We start from the raw sequence: 16,097 nt of genomic DNA, 5'->3' as shown, positions 1-16,097 counted from the left end.
TTTGGGGTGAATTATATGCCTTTTACCTTGCCATATATAGATAGCAACTTGTTCCATTCATTAAATTGATTTTGGTTAATCTCAGTTGGTAGGGTCTGAAAGAGATATAGTAGTCTGGGCAATATATTCATTTCAATAGATTCAATCCTTGAACTGAGACCAAGAAAAGGAATTAGGTTCCACCTTGTTATATCTTCCTTAATTTTTTTATATATAGGCTCCTGATTTCTTAAGTGTTCTATTACATTTTTTTATACTCCACAAGCATCTTTGTTCCTATATGTTTATACCTGAAGTACATTTCCTTTTTTCTCTTTACCAGAGTCTTAGTATCTCTTGAAAACCAAGGTTCCCAACACTCCTAGTCCTGACGAAGGGTCTCGGCCTGAAACGTCGACAGTGCTTCTCTTATAGATGCTGCCTGGCCTGCTGTGTTCCACCAGTATTTTGTGTGTGTTGCTTGAATTTCCAGCATCTGCAGATTTCCTTGTGTTTCCAACAGTTAATATTTTTACTTTTTATTCTGACAGGCACATACAAGCTTTGTACTCTCAAAATGTCATTTTTTGAAGACCTCCCTTATCAGGTACACTTTTGCCAGAGAACAGTCTGTCCCAATCCACACTTGCCTTACCTTTTTTGATACCTTCAAAATTGATCTTACTCCAATTCAGAATCTTAAACCATGGACCAGACCTATTATTTTGCATATTTACTTTGAAGCTAAAGGCATTGTGATCACTGGATACAAAGTGTTCCCCCACACATTTTTGTCACCTGCATTGTTCCATTCCCTAATTAACAGATCAGATATCGCACATTCTTTTGATGGGATATATTGATTAAGGAAACTTACCTGAACATATTTGACAAACCCTATCCCATTTAGTCCTTTTACCGTATTGGAGTCTCAGTCAATATGTGGAAAATTAAAATCACCTACTGTAACAACATTATATTTCTTGCAAAACTCTTCAATCTCATTACAAGTTTGTTCTTCTAAATCACAGACTGTTGAGGTGGCCCATAATATAGCCCATTAATGTGGTCATAGCATTCTTTTTCCTCAGTTCCACCCATACAACTAACTAGATAGATGAGTTCTCCAGTCCGTCCTGTCTGAACACTGCAATGACATTTTCCCTGACTGTTTATGACACTCCTCCTCCCTTAATCCCAATCACTCTGTTGTGTCCAGGTATATGGAGCTGTAACTCCTGCTGTCTGGCAACCAAGTCTCATTAATGGCTACAGTGTCATAATTCCAGCTGTTGATCTGTGCCCTAAACTCATCTGCCTTTTCTATGATACTTCTTGCATTGAACTATATGCAGCTCAGGATACTAGTTGCAGCAAACTCAACCTTTTGATTCTTAACTGTCTGACGTCTGATTAAGATCTGTCTCTACAACCTGTTCAATAAATTTTTTTGGCATCCTGAATCCCATCCCTCTGTAACTCTAGTTTAAATCCCATCATGTAGCACAGGAAAACTTTCCCGCTAGAAAATTGGTCTCCCTCCAGTTTTTACTCTATATAAAAAAAACAATATTTTAATTTGGTTGATCCAAGTTTGCAGTTTTGTTTTAGGTGAATCCATTCCTATAAGGCTTTTTCTGGCTGGATATGAATTGACTCCATCTATGAGGGACATCAACAAGAAGTTCTCCGTACGGTACTACCTCAATCTTGTACTCGTAGATGAAGAAGAACGGAGATATTTCAAACAGCAGGTAAGTGCTAAATGAAGAATTTCTATCCTGATCCAGGTGAGAAACTGGCAAGCAGAGCAGGATTTAGTGCATAATTTAATATTTTAAAGAGAAAGTATCAGATTCCTGCTATGTACAATTGGTCCCAGGAATAGAGGTTTACTGTGTAATTGGAGGCTTTTTTAAGGACAATACCTAAGGCAGCTGAAAGGGCTGTACATCCTTCTTTTCCTAGCTGAAAGTTTCAATCCGTTTACTTGCATCCATTTCAAATTAGGATATTGGCTGAGAAACCCCTTTTCAAAATGCTTGGAGCCTAGAGTATTTCAGACTTCATTTTTGTTGTAGTCTGGATTATTTACATCTATATAAATATAGGTTGTGAGAGATGACCTCCCAGGAGAATACCATGGAGACTGAGTTACTGGCATGATCATGCATCCATGGTGCAGAAGGGAAAGAGGGAAGCAGTAGTGATAGGGAACTCAATAGGGGAACAGACAGGGGATTGTGTGGATGTGAACAGGACTCCTGAATGGAATGTTGCCTTCCAGGTGCCAGGGTTAAGAAGTATCCACATCCACAACATCCACAGCATTTTGGAGGGGAGAGAGTGTAGCCAGATGTCTTGGTCATATTGGTACTAATGACATTGGAAGAAAAAGCAAAGAGGTATTAAAAAAGAGAATTTAGAGTACTAGGAAGAAAGCTGAGAAGCAGAACCTCCACGGTGATATTTTCGGCAATGTTGCCTGTGCCTCACACCAGGGTGATGCTGAAGAATAATACGTGGCTGAGAAGCTGGTGAGGAAGCATGGCTTCAGGTTCTTGTGTCATTGGGATCTCTTTTGGGTGATTGGTACAGTTTATTTGGGTCATTTGGTACAGTTTGCACCTGAATCTGAGGGGAACCTATATTAGTTTGGGTTGGTTTGTTAGAGCTGTTGGGGAGGGTTTAAACTGATTTGTCAGGGGAATGGAAACCAGAGTGAAGGGCCTCAGGATTGGACAGATAGTAAAAAAGCAAAGACAGCATGCAGTCAGACTGTCAGGAAGGGCAGGCAGCAGATGAAATAGGATAAAATTGCAGCCAGCAGAAATGCGAAACCAAAAAGGGCAGCAAATACAGTACTCATGAATTCATGGAGTATAAGAAATAGTAGATGATCTTGTGACACTGTTCCGCTTGTCAGGTTTGATATCACGGTCATCACTGATTCATGGCTGAAGGGTGGTTATAGCTGGAAGCTGTGTCCAACCTTACAAGTTGTATCAGAGGGATTGAAAGGTAGGCATAAGGGGTGCTCTGCTGGTAAAGAATGGCATCAAATCAGTAGAAATACCTGACATTGGATTGAAAGATGTTGAATCCTTGTGGGTTGAGTTAAGAAACTGCAAGGGTAAAAGGACCTTAATGGCAGTTATATTTAGATCTTCCAACAGTGGTTGAGATTTAGGCCATAGATTACAACAGAAAATAGAAAAGGTGAGTCAAAAGGGCAATGTTATAAAGAATATGGGAGATATTAACATGTAGCTCGATTGGGAAAATCAGGTTAGAAATGGATTTCAAGAGAGTGATTTTGTTAAATACCTACGAAATGGCTTTTTAGAAGAGTTGGTTCTAAGAGGGCAATCAGCTATACTTGATTGTGTGTCATGTAATGAAATGGAGGTGATCAGGGAGCTTAGGGTAAAGGAACACTTAGGAGGCAGTGATTGCAATATGATTGTTCAACTTGAAATTTTAAAGGGAGAAAGTAAAGGCTGATTTAACAGTATTTCAATGGAGTAAAGGAAATTACAACAGTATGAGAGAGGAGTTAGCCAAAGTAAACTGGAAGGAGCTGCTCACAGGGATGTCAGCAGAGCAGCAATAGCTTCAGTTTCTGGGGGAGAAAAAGAGGAAGGTGCTGGATAGATGTATACAGAAAACAAAGAAGTACTCAAATAGCACAACCGTGGCTGACAAAGGAAGTTACAGCTAATGCAAAAGCAAAATAGAGGGCGTAGGAGAAGGCAAAATTTAGTGAGAAGATAGAGGATTGGGAGGCTTTTATTCTCTACTGAGAATAACTGAAGGAATCATAGCCATAACATAGGAGGAATAATTAGGAGGAAAAAGCTGAAATATGAAAGCAAGCTAGTAAGCTATATCAAAGTGAATAGCAAAAGCTTTTTTAAGTTTGTAAACAATCAAAGAGAGATGAGTGTGGTTATAGAACTGCTAGAAAATGAGGTGATGGAAATAATAATGCGGGACAAGGAGTTGGCAGAAGAACTAAATGAGTAATATGATCAGTCTTCATTGTGAAAGACTAACTCCGTGCTAAATGTTGAAGGGTGTGAGGGAGGTAAAGTGAGTGCCGTTACTATTACAAGGGAGAAGGTGCTTAAAAAGCTGTAAGTGCTATGGCTCGGACCAGATGAATTGCACACTAGCCTTCTGAAAGAGCTAACAGAAAGTGTGAAGAAATTAGTAATGATCTTTCAATAATCATTGGACTTTGGCATGGTACCAGAAGAATGAAATATTGTAAACGTCGCTCCACTCTTTACGAAAGGAGGAAAGGAGAACAGATGCTAAGTAAGACGATAAAAGTATTAAATCAACAAGAAGGTAAACTGTTTGACCTGGAGGGAAGATCACGGTGGAAAAGTGTCAGGATATACAACGTTCCCAAAGGAGCGGAGGGTTTCTCTGTGACAGAGTTTGTAGGAAAGTTGCTGCGGGACATGCTGGAACTTCCCTCTACTATGGAGCAGGAAACTGAGAGGGTTCATCGCGCAATCGTCCCGTGGCCTACCCGAGGCAGAGAAGATAAGCCACGCTCAATAGAAATTAAATTCTTTCGATACAGTACCAAGGCGGAGATTCTACGAAGGACCTGGGATAAGAAGAGGGTGTTTTTAGACGATAATGTATTTCGATCAAGATTACTCCCCTGCTGTCCTGCAGAAACGTAAAGAATACTCTGAAGTAAAGCGAATACTAAAGCAAGAGAGCTTTAGATTTCAAACTCGGTACCCTGCTAAACTTCATGTGTTTTATCAAGATGGGATCCAACTGTATCAGACAGTGGAAGAGGCGACTCCAGACATGAAGGCCAGAGGGTTGCCGGTCAGCGTGATCAAACCGAGGGAAAGCCTAGCAGATGAATTATCCTGCTCTGCTTGGGAATTAGTGCAAGAATCGAGAAGGCAGGAGATGAGTGGAGGCCGAGAGAAGTATATCAGGAAGAGACCGGGAGTTTTGCAGAGACAGTCCTCACCCCCTTCAGAAGAGCCATAAGGTTTGGCTAACTTTAAAAATGTTAAGAAGCTAAATGGAAGCAAAAGTAGACTGTGATATACCTATCTTGAGAAGTACTTATTATAATGTGGATTTTATATTACTCCGTTATTCTTTATTCACTATCTTATTCCTTTTTCCCCACCAAAATTAGAATATATATACATATATGTGTGTGTGTGTATGTGTATCGAGGAGGAGTACTCGGAAATCTGTGTAATGGATTTGTTCACTGACTTTCATGAATACTGCAATGGGGGCCCTCGACTCACAAGTAGGAGGGGTTATCCCCCACAGCTAGACATTTCCTCTAGCTCAACGCAGGCTCATCTACTAGAGACCTCAGCCTTGGAATCATACATTCGTTGCCATTTTTTTTATTATTTGCGTTTCTTGGTTCTTATTTGTTCAGAGAGTAGATCGATTAAGTTTTATTCTAATTTCAATGATACGTTGACAGATAATTACAGATGGCTAATGACAAGGTAAAATTAATTTCTTTTAATGTCAATGGGCTATTAAATCCAATCAATTGTAATAGAATTGTATCCAAAATGAGAAAGAACAAGCCTATGTAGTATATTTACAGGAAACTCATTTAAGTGATAATGAGCATAAAAAACTAAAGAGAATGGGCTTCACTGATCTGTTTTTCTTCTCATATAAATCAGCACCTAAGAGGCTAAATTTTGAAAAAAGTATTCAAAATGGGAGATAAGGAGGGCAGATATATTCTGGTTACGGGAAATATAGACGGAAATTTAGTTTATTGAATATATAGGCACCCCCGGGAAGTGATGCTGGTTTCTTTCAGAAAATTACTGATATTATGGTAATGAAAACCAGAAGGTCTCCTCATAATTTGGGAGAGACATAAATTTACAATTACAACCAAAGTTAGACTCTTACAGTAGAAAAACCTATGAAACATAGGCATGGAAACTGAAGAAAAAGATAGCAGAAAATACAATTCATAAAATTAGTGATTCAAGAACAAAATGTTAGAAATAAGCTAAGTGAAATTCAAGAAGCTTTTGGTGTTTTACAAAACTCTATATTCCAAAGTTCCAGGGGGAAGCATAACCCAAATTGACACCTTTTTAAATTCTCTAGAGTTACTCACTTAAAGCGAAGAACAAAATAGAACGATGACTGCTGACATAACTGAAGTTGAATTAAAAGCTGCAATTAGTAGGCTTAAATTAAGCAAGTCACCAGGATCGGATGGGTATACGGCAGAGTGGTATAAAGCACTTAAAATGAGTTAATTCCTGTTTTATCCCCACACTGAACTGGGCTCTAAAAAACACTCAAATGCCACCCAGTTGGAAGGAAGCGATAATCTCAGCTATACCAAAAGAAGGCAAGGATAAAATGGATTGCGGGTCATTTAGACCAATATCTGTTCTTAATGTAGATTATAGATTATTTACTTCCACCATGGCCAAACGATTAGAGGAGTTTCTACCCATATTGATACATATTGATCAGACAGGTTTTATATGACAACATATAACACAAGATAATATATGAAGGATTCTTCATATTATGGATCATATACAAAAAAAATCAAAACAATAGCGATAGTAAGAACATAGATAAAACCCAATTACTTCCATATAACTATAGCCCACCAAGAGAATTTGAAAGTTGATACTCCTGGGCATGGCACACAGAGTCTTTCAAATATTTGGGCATTAGTATGCCAGAAGATCTGGCAAAATTATCAGAATGTAGTTATCAGCCTTTATATGAAAAAATTAAGGAAGATATGGCAAGATGGAACCTGATTCCTGATTCTCAGTTCAAGGATTGAATCTATTAAAATGAATATACTGCCCAGACTGTATATCTCTTTCAGACCCTACCAATAGAGATTAAACAAAATCAATTCAATGAATGGAACAAGATGTTATCAAAGCAGAAGTGGGCTGAGAAGTGGCAGATGGAGTTCAACCCAGAGAAGTGTGAGGTGGTACACTTTGGAAGGACAAACTGCAAGGCAGAGTACAAAGTAAATGGCAGGATACTTGGTAGTGTGGAGGAGCAGAGGGATCTGGGGATACATGTCCACAGATCCCTGAAAGTTGCCTCACAGGTAGATAGGGTAGTTAAGAAAGCTTATGGGGTGTTAGCTTTCATAAGTCGAGGGATAGAGTTTAAAATACGTGATGTAATGATGCAGCTCTATAAAACTCTGGTTAGGCCACACTTGGACTACTGTGTCCAGTTCTGGTCTCCTCACTATAGGAAGGTTGTGGAAGCATTGGAAAGGGTACAGAGGAGATTTACCAGAATGCTGCCTGGTTACGAGAATATGAATTATGATCAGAGATTAAGGGAGCTAGCGCTTTACGCTTTGGAGAGAAGGAGGGAGAGGAGACATGATAGAGGTGTACAAGATATTAAGAGGAATAGACAGAGTGGACAGCCAGCACTTCTTTCCCAGGGCACCACTGCTCAGTACAAGAGGACATGGCTTTAAGGTAAGGGAAGGGAAGTTCAAGGGGGATATTAGAGGAAGGTTTTTTACTCGGAGAGTGGTTGGTGCATGGAATGCACTGCCTGAGTCGGTGGAGGCAGATACACTAGTGAAGCTTAAAAGACTACTGGACATGTATATGGAGGAATTTAAGGTTGAGAGTTATATGTGAGGCAGTGTTTGAGGGTCGGCACAACATTGTGGGCCAAAGGGCTCTATATTTGTTCTATATGTTCAATATGTTCTATATTTAGCAAGGTAAAAGGTCTCAAAACTTTGCACTTAGCAAAGGAAAAGAGGGGATGCATTCTCTTAGAGATTATTATTTTGCAGCACGATTGAGAGCTGTGATATGTTGGTGCAACCCATCATATGACGCTCAATGGAAAAACATTGAAGAGCAGGTACTTCCCATCCCCATACAAGCAATTTTGGCTGATAACAACCTGCAAAGGTACATAAATACTATTGATAACCCATGGGTGAAATTGACTCTTAAAATATGGAAAACTGCTATAAAAGAATATAATCTAGAGGCAGATAATGCAATTCTTAAAAGGTGTACATATGACTCGGATTTTACACCAAATAAACTGGATGTCAGATTTAAGGACTGGACAGCTAAAGGAATAACAGTTCTTTGCAGCATAATGAAAGAAGGAACACTGTTCAGTTTTGAAATGCTTAAAGAGAAACCATTAGAAAAACAAGATTTTTATCGGTATTTACAGATGCAACAATATGTTAGTAGGGCACTTAAAAATGTAACCAAGGCAAGTACATATAACCATATAACAATCACAGCACAGAAACAGGCCATCTCGGCCCTCTTAGTCCATGCCAAACTCTTAATCTCACCTAGTCCCACCTACCCGTACTCAGCCCATAACCCTCCACTCCTTTCCTGTCCATATACCTATCCAATTTTACCTTAAATGACACAACTGAATTAGCCTCTACTACTTCTACAGGAAGCTCATTCCACACAGCTATCACTCTCTGAGTAAAGAAGTACCCCCTCGTGTTTCCCTTTTTTTGCCCCCTAACTCTCAAATCATGTCCTCTCGTTTGAATCCCCCCTACTCTCAATGGAAACAGCCTATTCACGTCAACTCTATCTATCCCTCTCAAAATTTTAAATACCTCGGTCAAATCCCCCCTCAACCTTCTACGCTCCAATGAATAGAGACCTAACTTGTTCAACTTTTCTCTGTAATTTAAGTGCTGAAACCCAGGTAACATCCTAGTAAATCGTCTCTGCACTCTCTCTAATTTATTGATATCTTTCCTATAATTCGGTGACCAGAACTGTACACAATATTCCAAATTTGGCCTTACCACTGCCTTGTACAATTTTAACATGACATCCAAACTTCTGTACTCAATGCTCTGATTTATAAAGGCCAGCGTTCCAAAAGCCTTCTTCACCACACTATCTACATGAGACTCCACCTTCAGGGAACTATGCACTGTTATTCCTAGATCTCTCTGTTCCACTGCATTCCTCAATGCCCTACCATTTACCCTGTATGTTCTATTTGGATTATTCCTGCCAAAATGTAGAACCTCACACTTCTCAGCATTAAACTCCATCTGCCAACGTTCAGCCCATTCTTCTAACCAGCATAAATCTCCCTGCAAGCTTTGAAAACCCATTATCCACAACACCTCCTACCTTAGTATCATCGGCATACTTACTAATCCAATTTACCACCCCATCGTCCAGATCATTTATGTATATTACAAACAACATTGGGCCCAAAACAGATCCCTGAGGCACCCTGCTAGTCACCGGTCTCCATCCCAATAAACAATTATCCGCCACTACTCTCTGGCATCTCCCATCTAGCCACTGTTGAATCCATTTTATTACTCCAGCATTAATACCTAACGACTGAACCTTCTTAACTAACCTTCCATGTGGAACTTTGTCAAAGGCCTTGCTGAAGTCCATATAGACTACCTCCACTGCCTTACCCTCGTCAACATTCCTCGTAACTTCTTCAAAAAATTCAATAAGGTTTGTCAAACATGACCTTCCACGCACAAATCCATGCTGGCTACTCCTAATCTGTCTATCCAGATAATTATAAATACTATCTCTAAGAATACTTTACATTAATTTACCCACTACTGATGTCAAACTGACAGGTCTTTGCTAGGCTTACTTCTAGAACCCTTTTTAAACAATGGAACCACATGAGCAATACGCCAATCCTCTGGCACAATCCCCGTTTCTAATGACATCTGAAAGATCTCCGTCAGAGCTCCTGCTATCTCTACACAAGCTTCCCTCAAGGTCCTGGGGAATATCCTGTCAGGACCCGGAGATTTATCCACTTTTAAATTTCTTAAAAGCGCCAGTACTTCCACTTCTTTAATTGTCATAGGTTCCATAACTTCCTTACTTGTTTCCCACAGCTTACACAATTCAATATCCTTCTCCTTAGTGAATACCGAAGAGAAGAAATCGTTCAAAATCTCTCCCATCTCCCTCGGCTCCACACATAGCTGACCACCCTGATTCTCTAAGGGACCAATTTTCTCCCTCACTATCCTCTTGCTTTTAATATAACTGTAGAAACCTTTTGGATTTACTTTCACATTATTTGCCAATAATAACATGCTTGATAGAACTATTTAGAAAAGCATTTAATTCAGATAATGGTAGTAGAATCATTTCAAGCATATATAAGTGTTTGTCAAATCTTAAAACACTTTTGACTTCATACATTAAAACAAAATGGGAGAAGGAAGGAGGGATAATTATATCTGAGGAAGAATGGACAATAATATGGAGTTTGGATGGAAAAACTTGATAAGATATTTTATTACACCCTCTCAGAAATCCCATTATGATAGTAACCTCCCTGTTTACTGGAGAAATTGTGGAAATCAAAATGCAAGTGATTATCATATTTTTTGGGACTGCCCTGTTATCAGAAACTATTGGACGGGGATACACAATGCCCTACAAGACATCTTTAACTGTGAAGTACAGTCGGCCCTCCTTATCCACAGAGTCTGCATGCGCGGATTCAACCAACCACGGATCGGGAAAACCCAGAAGTTTTCTGTCCAGCATTCATTGTTTGAGCATGTACAGACTATTTTTCCTTCTTGTTATTACCTAAACAATACAGTAAATACAACAATTGAGCGCATCTCTACGAAAGATTATCATTACGAAAGCAGCCTTTCATCAGGGACCTCATCATCCAGGACACACTCTCTTCTTTCTGCTACCTTCTAAAAGAAGATACAGGAGCCTCAGGCCCCACACCACCAGGCTCAGGAACAGATATTACCCCTCAACCTTCAGGTTCTTGAACCAAAGGGAATAACTTCTCTCAATTATTCCATTAAGGGTTTAAGTATACCTGCAATAAAACTTTAAAGGAGCATATCAGCAATTAGGTTTGCATACCTTCTAGGATCAGTGTGCCACTCCGCTGAATTATATGTAGAACAGTCCTTGAGAACCAGGCATGATGTGCTGGAACTAGATTCTGTGAAATATTCTGTAAGGAAACCACCAAAAGGTATTCTTTTCAGTAAGGAAATTTATAGAACAACAAGTCTGGTGAATTTAACATTGGTAATATTGAAAAATGTATTTTACTATTAGGCAATGCTTTATGAAGTTGCAGAAATTTTGGAGAATACTTTATAAAATCTGGTTCTTTCAAAATGGCAGGAAAATTAATCCAGTTAGTTAAGTCATTCAGTCCACTGCATATTGCCTCACAGTTTATTCCTTTGACTTCTAAGTATAAGTTGCTCTATTTTTTAACCATATTTCATTGTGGTGTCAATATTCTCCAATTTCTTTTTTAAAAAACATGAAATTATGTTGCTGTAAGTCTACTTGTGTGTCTTAATGTGTCTTCACACTTTTTTCCTACAGGAAATTACTTTGTGGCGAAAAGGAGATATAGTTCGAAAGAGTATGTCCCACCAGGCCGTTATTGCATCACAGCGCTATGAAGGGTCAGCAAGTGCTGAAGACAAACCTTTAATTTCAAATCAAAATGCAGATAACTAGTTCACGTCTCTGCCTCCATGCTGTTATCTAGATTAGCAATATAAGCTGCAGAAAAATTTATCGATGGAAAGAAATGAGTATTCAAAGTTGATTCAATTCCCTTTCAGAAGACATCTTTTGGACAGGAAAAATAGGATTGAAATTTAAGTATTTACCTCTGTGTTTTAATATCAGTTTAAAGCAATTTTTGTGTTGCTTTAAAGATATTTGCTGAAGCATACAAATGCAAGCAAAGCTTAGAATCTGAGTCCCACTATCACTAATCTGATTTTTTTCTCAGGTACATTGGTTTCCATCTACTATTGAATACCCTTGAATGCAGCTTTGCTTTATCAGCTATGCTATGTGGAAAATCAGTAAATTTCCTTTGATAATATTTTAGGCATTGCATCAATCCTACACTGATTGCTTATTAGTGTTGACCCTACTTACCTGTATTTTGTCTCAGAAAATTCAGGCATTGACTCTTTTGTCTAAAATTATTTGGTTTTATCTGAGAAATATTTGAATATTCCCATTAACATTATATAAAATATTATTGTTCCTATATGGGATTGATATACCTAGATGATTTGCATGAATCAAAGGATCTGGTCCTTAACTGTAAGACTTCGTTGTCTACCTTTACATAGTTTCTTAGTGTCTTGGTATATGTGCTGCATAAGGCTGCCTGCTCCTAAAAGATCCTAGTGTTTAGCTAATAGAAATTCCCAAATACTTTCCAGGCAATCAGAAGAGATCAACTTGTTCTTAAAATTAGGTTGAATTCTCAACTTCCAGTGTTATTGAGTCATGTTTGTTTTTCCAGGTTTGCTGATTTGTGAGTATATATATATAATTCTTCTTCCAATATTTTTTTATTGTTTCATATACACAAATACAAAATTCATAAAGATACTTATTGTAAATCAAAATAAGATAGCTCAAAATGCACTGTATATAAATCACACTGATACAGTCAGTGGTATCCCATAATGATGATCAATCAAATAAAATAAATTGTATGATGAAATACAATAGTATGATTAATTATATTATTTCAAAAATCTAAACCCCCCCCCCCCATCAAGACAAAGGTGGTTGGTATAAAAAAGAGGGGAGAAAAGACTACTTTATCATATAGTTTTATAATAATAGCCTAGATCTATATTATAGTAACAATTCAAAGATTTTTAAAATAGTTCAGAAAAGGTCCCCATAACATTTGAAAATCTTGGTTAGAATCAGAAATTGACCAATGAATCCTCTCTGGATTTAAACATGACATAATATCACATAACCATTGACATTTGTGAGGGGGAGAGGAATCACCCTCCTAGCTATAAGAGAAATAAAAGCCAATACCCATGATTGAGAAGGCTCCAAAATTATAGCTCTTTCCTCAACAATACCAAATAAGGCAGTCAAAGTATTGGGCTTAAAATTAACTTTAAATTACAGACAAAGTTTGGAATTCAATATTTTTCAAGGCTCGAACGTGACCAAAACATATGGATTAATGAAGCCTCTCCATTAATACAACTGTTACAGTAAGGAGATATATTTGCAATATAATGAGAGAGCTTGTCTTTAGACATATGAGCCCTAAGTGCTACTCTAAATTGTAGAACGGAATGACGAGCACATAATGATGAAGAATTAACCATTTTGGAAATAATCCTCCAGGTCTCATCTGAAGTCTGTAGATCCTTTTCCCAATCTTTTTTAATTTTATCTAAAGGATCCATTCTCAATCCCAACAACAGACCATAAATATAAGATATTGAGCCATTTTCAAAGGGTCTCTAATTAAAAATTACATCTATTATGTTCTTATCTGGGCTACTAGGAAATGTATGTAGTTTAGATTTTTAAAAATCTCTATTCTGTAGAGATTAAGTGGGCATTTGATAGGTTATATTTCACTGAAAGCTGCTCAGAAGAAGAAAGAATCCCTCCAACAAACAGATACTGAAATTGTTTAATGCCTAATGTATCCCAGTCTCTGTAAAACAGATCAGTCATAGATGGTTTAAAAAAAATTAAGAAAAAATAGGAAAATAGGACTGGAAAGAGAGAATCTCAATAAACTAAAATGTTTTCTAAACTGCAGCCAGATCCTCAAAGTGTGTTTAACCACCAAACTGTCAGTTAATTAATTTATTTACAAATAAAGGAAGAGAGGATCCAAAAAGAGAAATAATAGAAAATTTTGTAACAGAATTAGCTAACAAAATGACCCATATTGGACAATCCTCACGATTAATGTAATATAACCAGAACATAAGATTTTATATGTTAGTTGCCCAATCATATAACCTAAAATTAGGTAAAGCAAGGCCACCATTCTTTTTGCTTTTTTGAAGGTGGGCTTTATTTAATCAGGGTTTTCTGTTCTTCTATATAAAGAAAGAAAGAATCAAATCTAGAGAATCGAAAAAAGACTTGCTAATAAAAACAGGTACAGCTTGAAAGAAGAATATGTTTAGGTAAAATATTCATTTTAATAGAATAAATTGGGCCAATCAATGATTCTTTAAAGAGGGAGATGACCAATTAGAAAGTGTCTTTGTCACATTATTCATTAAGGTAAAAAAAAATTATTTGAATAGATATTAGTGATTGTTACACACAAGTATGTAAATTGTTTCCTTACTATTTCAAAAGAAAGGTTAATATAGGTTAATATCAAATTGTTTAAAGGAAACAATCCGCTGTTATGTAAATTCAATTTATATCCTGAAAACTGACTAACATTAGTCGGTAAACGAAACATAGAGGGTAAAGAAGTAGCAATGTTAGATATGAAAAGCCATAGGTCTGCAGCATATAGTGAAACTTTATGAATAGTACCTTTCCTTAAGATACCTGTGATATCTTTAGATTCTCGAGAGGCAATTGCTAAAGGTGATAACACCAAATCAAAAAGTAAAGGACTCAACAGACATCCTTGTCTGGTTCCACATTGGAGTTTAATTGGTTTAAATCTGAAAATTAGCAAGAACATGAGCAAAGTAGATAAATAAAGTAATTTAATCTCATGAATAAAACTGGGCCCAAAACTATATTTTTCTAAGGTTTTAAATAGGTAATTCCATTCAACTCGATCAAAAGCATTCTCCACATCTAGAGAAATCACACATTCGGATATTTCCTTGGAGAACATTTAACAGTTGCCATATATTAAAATGGGAATATTGATTTTTAATAATTCCTGTCTGATAATCAGATATTATAGAAGGTATAATCTTTTCGACTATATGGGCCACCTACACACTCAGCATTCAGCATACAAAACATGCTTATATTCTGGCACACAAACAGAAAACATATATACAATCTGCCACACACATGTAAACCATGTATACACTCAGGCTCAAGCACACACACAACGTCCACACTCGGGCACAGACACACTCATACACAAAATACTGGAGGGACTCAGCAGGTCAAGCAACATCTTCTCAGCTGATTCAGCAGATGTTGGAAATCCAGAGCAACACACACATTCACACACAAACACACACACATTCACACACATATGCCACGTACACACTCAGATGCAGACCAAGTACACAGTCAGGTACAAATGGACATCACACACACACACAAATGCGCACACATACCACATACTAACACAGGCACATACACACACACCACATATGGGCACTCGGAGATGCAAGAAAACCATGTATTTACTCAGGCACACACATGCACAACACATACACACTTGGGCACACATAGACACAAGACATACAGTCAGACACATTCACGCATTCCACATACACTATCAGGCACATAAACACGCTCAACATTTACAGACTCAGTCTCTCACACACACACACACACACACACACACACACACATCACGGACACACTGTGATGCAGAAACACACACCAAGTTCAGACTCAGTAACAAACGGACACCACATACAAACTCAAGCACACATAAACCTCATATACACACACACACAGAAACACAAAAACATCACGTACACCACGTAGACATTCAGGCACACAACACACACAGACACAAACACAGCGTGCATAATCATGGACACATATACATAAGGTAAACACACTCAGATGCACACGAACAACACGTATACCCTCAGGCACAAACACACAAACCAACACAGTGAGGCACATATATGCAAAAGACCATACACATGACAGGTATACACTCGGTCACACACACCACATACACCCTTAGGCACACACACGTATCATGTACATACTAAGGCACAAAAAATTACTAGGTAGACATTCAGGCACACACACACACACACACACACACACCGTGGATACACTCACACACCAAACACTCAATACACATACACACTCAAACACACACACACACATGTATACATTCAGGCACAGATACACAACATGAACAGACTGAAGACACACATGCACACCACATACGACACACACAACACGTATACACTCAGTCTCTCACTCTCTCTCACACACACATACCACATGCACTCTCAGGCAAACACACAAACCATGTACTCACTCAGGCATATGTATGCACACCTGGTAGACACAGGCAAGCTCACACACAGACCATGTACATACTCTGGC

At 38.0% G+C, this 16,097-nt stretch overlaps 1 protein-coding gene across 1 annotated transcript in view; it reads left to right on the top strand.

The window, feature by feature from the left end:
* Positions 1–12,523, top strand: part of LOC132386025 (vacuolar protein sorting-associated protein 26B-like) — a 78,877-nt gene extending 66,354 nt beyond the window's left edge. Inside the window, exons 5-6 of the mRNA XM_059958307.1 lie at positions 1,591–1,733; positions 11,394–12,523. Coding sequence (XP_059814290.1) covers positions 1,591–1,733; positions 11,394–11,531 — 281 coding nt within the window. The 3' untranslated portion in view covers positions 11,532–12,523. The remainder of the gene's footprint in view (positions 1–1,590; positions 1,734–11,393) is intronic.
* Positions 12,524–16,097: the final 3,574 nt, after the last annotated feature.

The sequence above is a fragment of the Hypanus sabinus genome (assembly GCF_030144855.1).
Source record: "Hypanus sabinus isolate sHypSab1 chromosome Y unlocalized genomic scaffold, sHypSab1.hap1 SUPER_Y_unloc_3, whole genome shotgun sequence".
Taxonomy (NCBI): domain Eukaryota; kingdom Metazoa; phylum Chordata; class Chondrichthyes; order Myliobatiformes; family Dasyatidae; genus Hypanus; species Hypanus sabinus.
The sequence above is the reverse complement of the archived record's forward strand: the minus strand, read 5'-3'. Positions and strand labels throughout refer to the sequence as shown.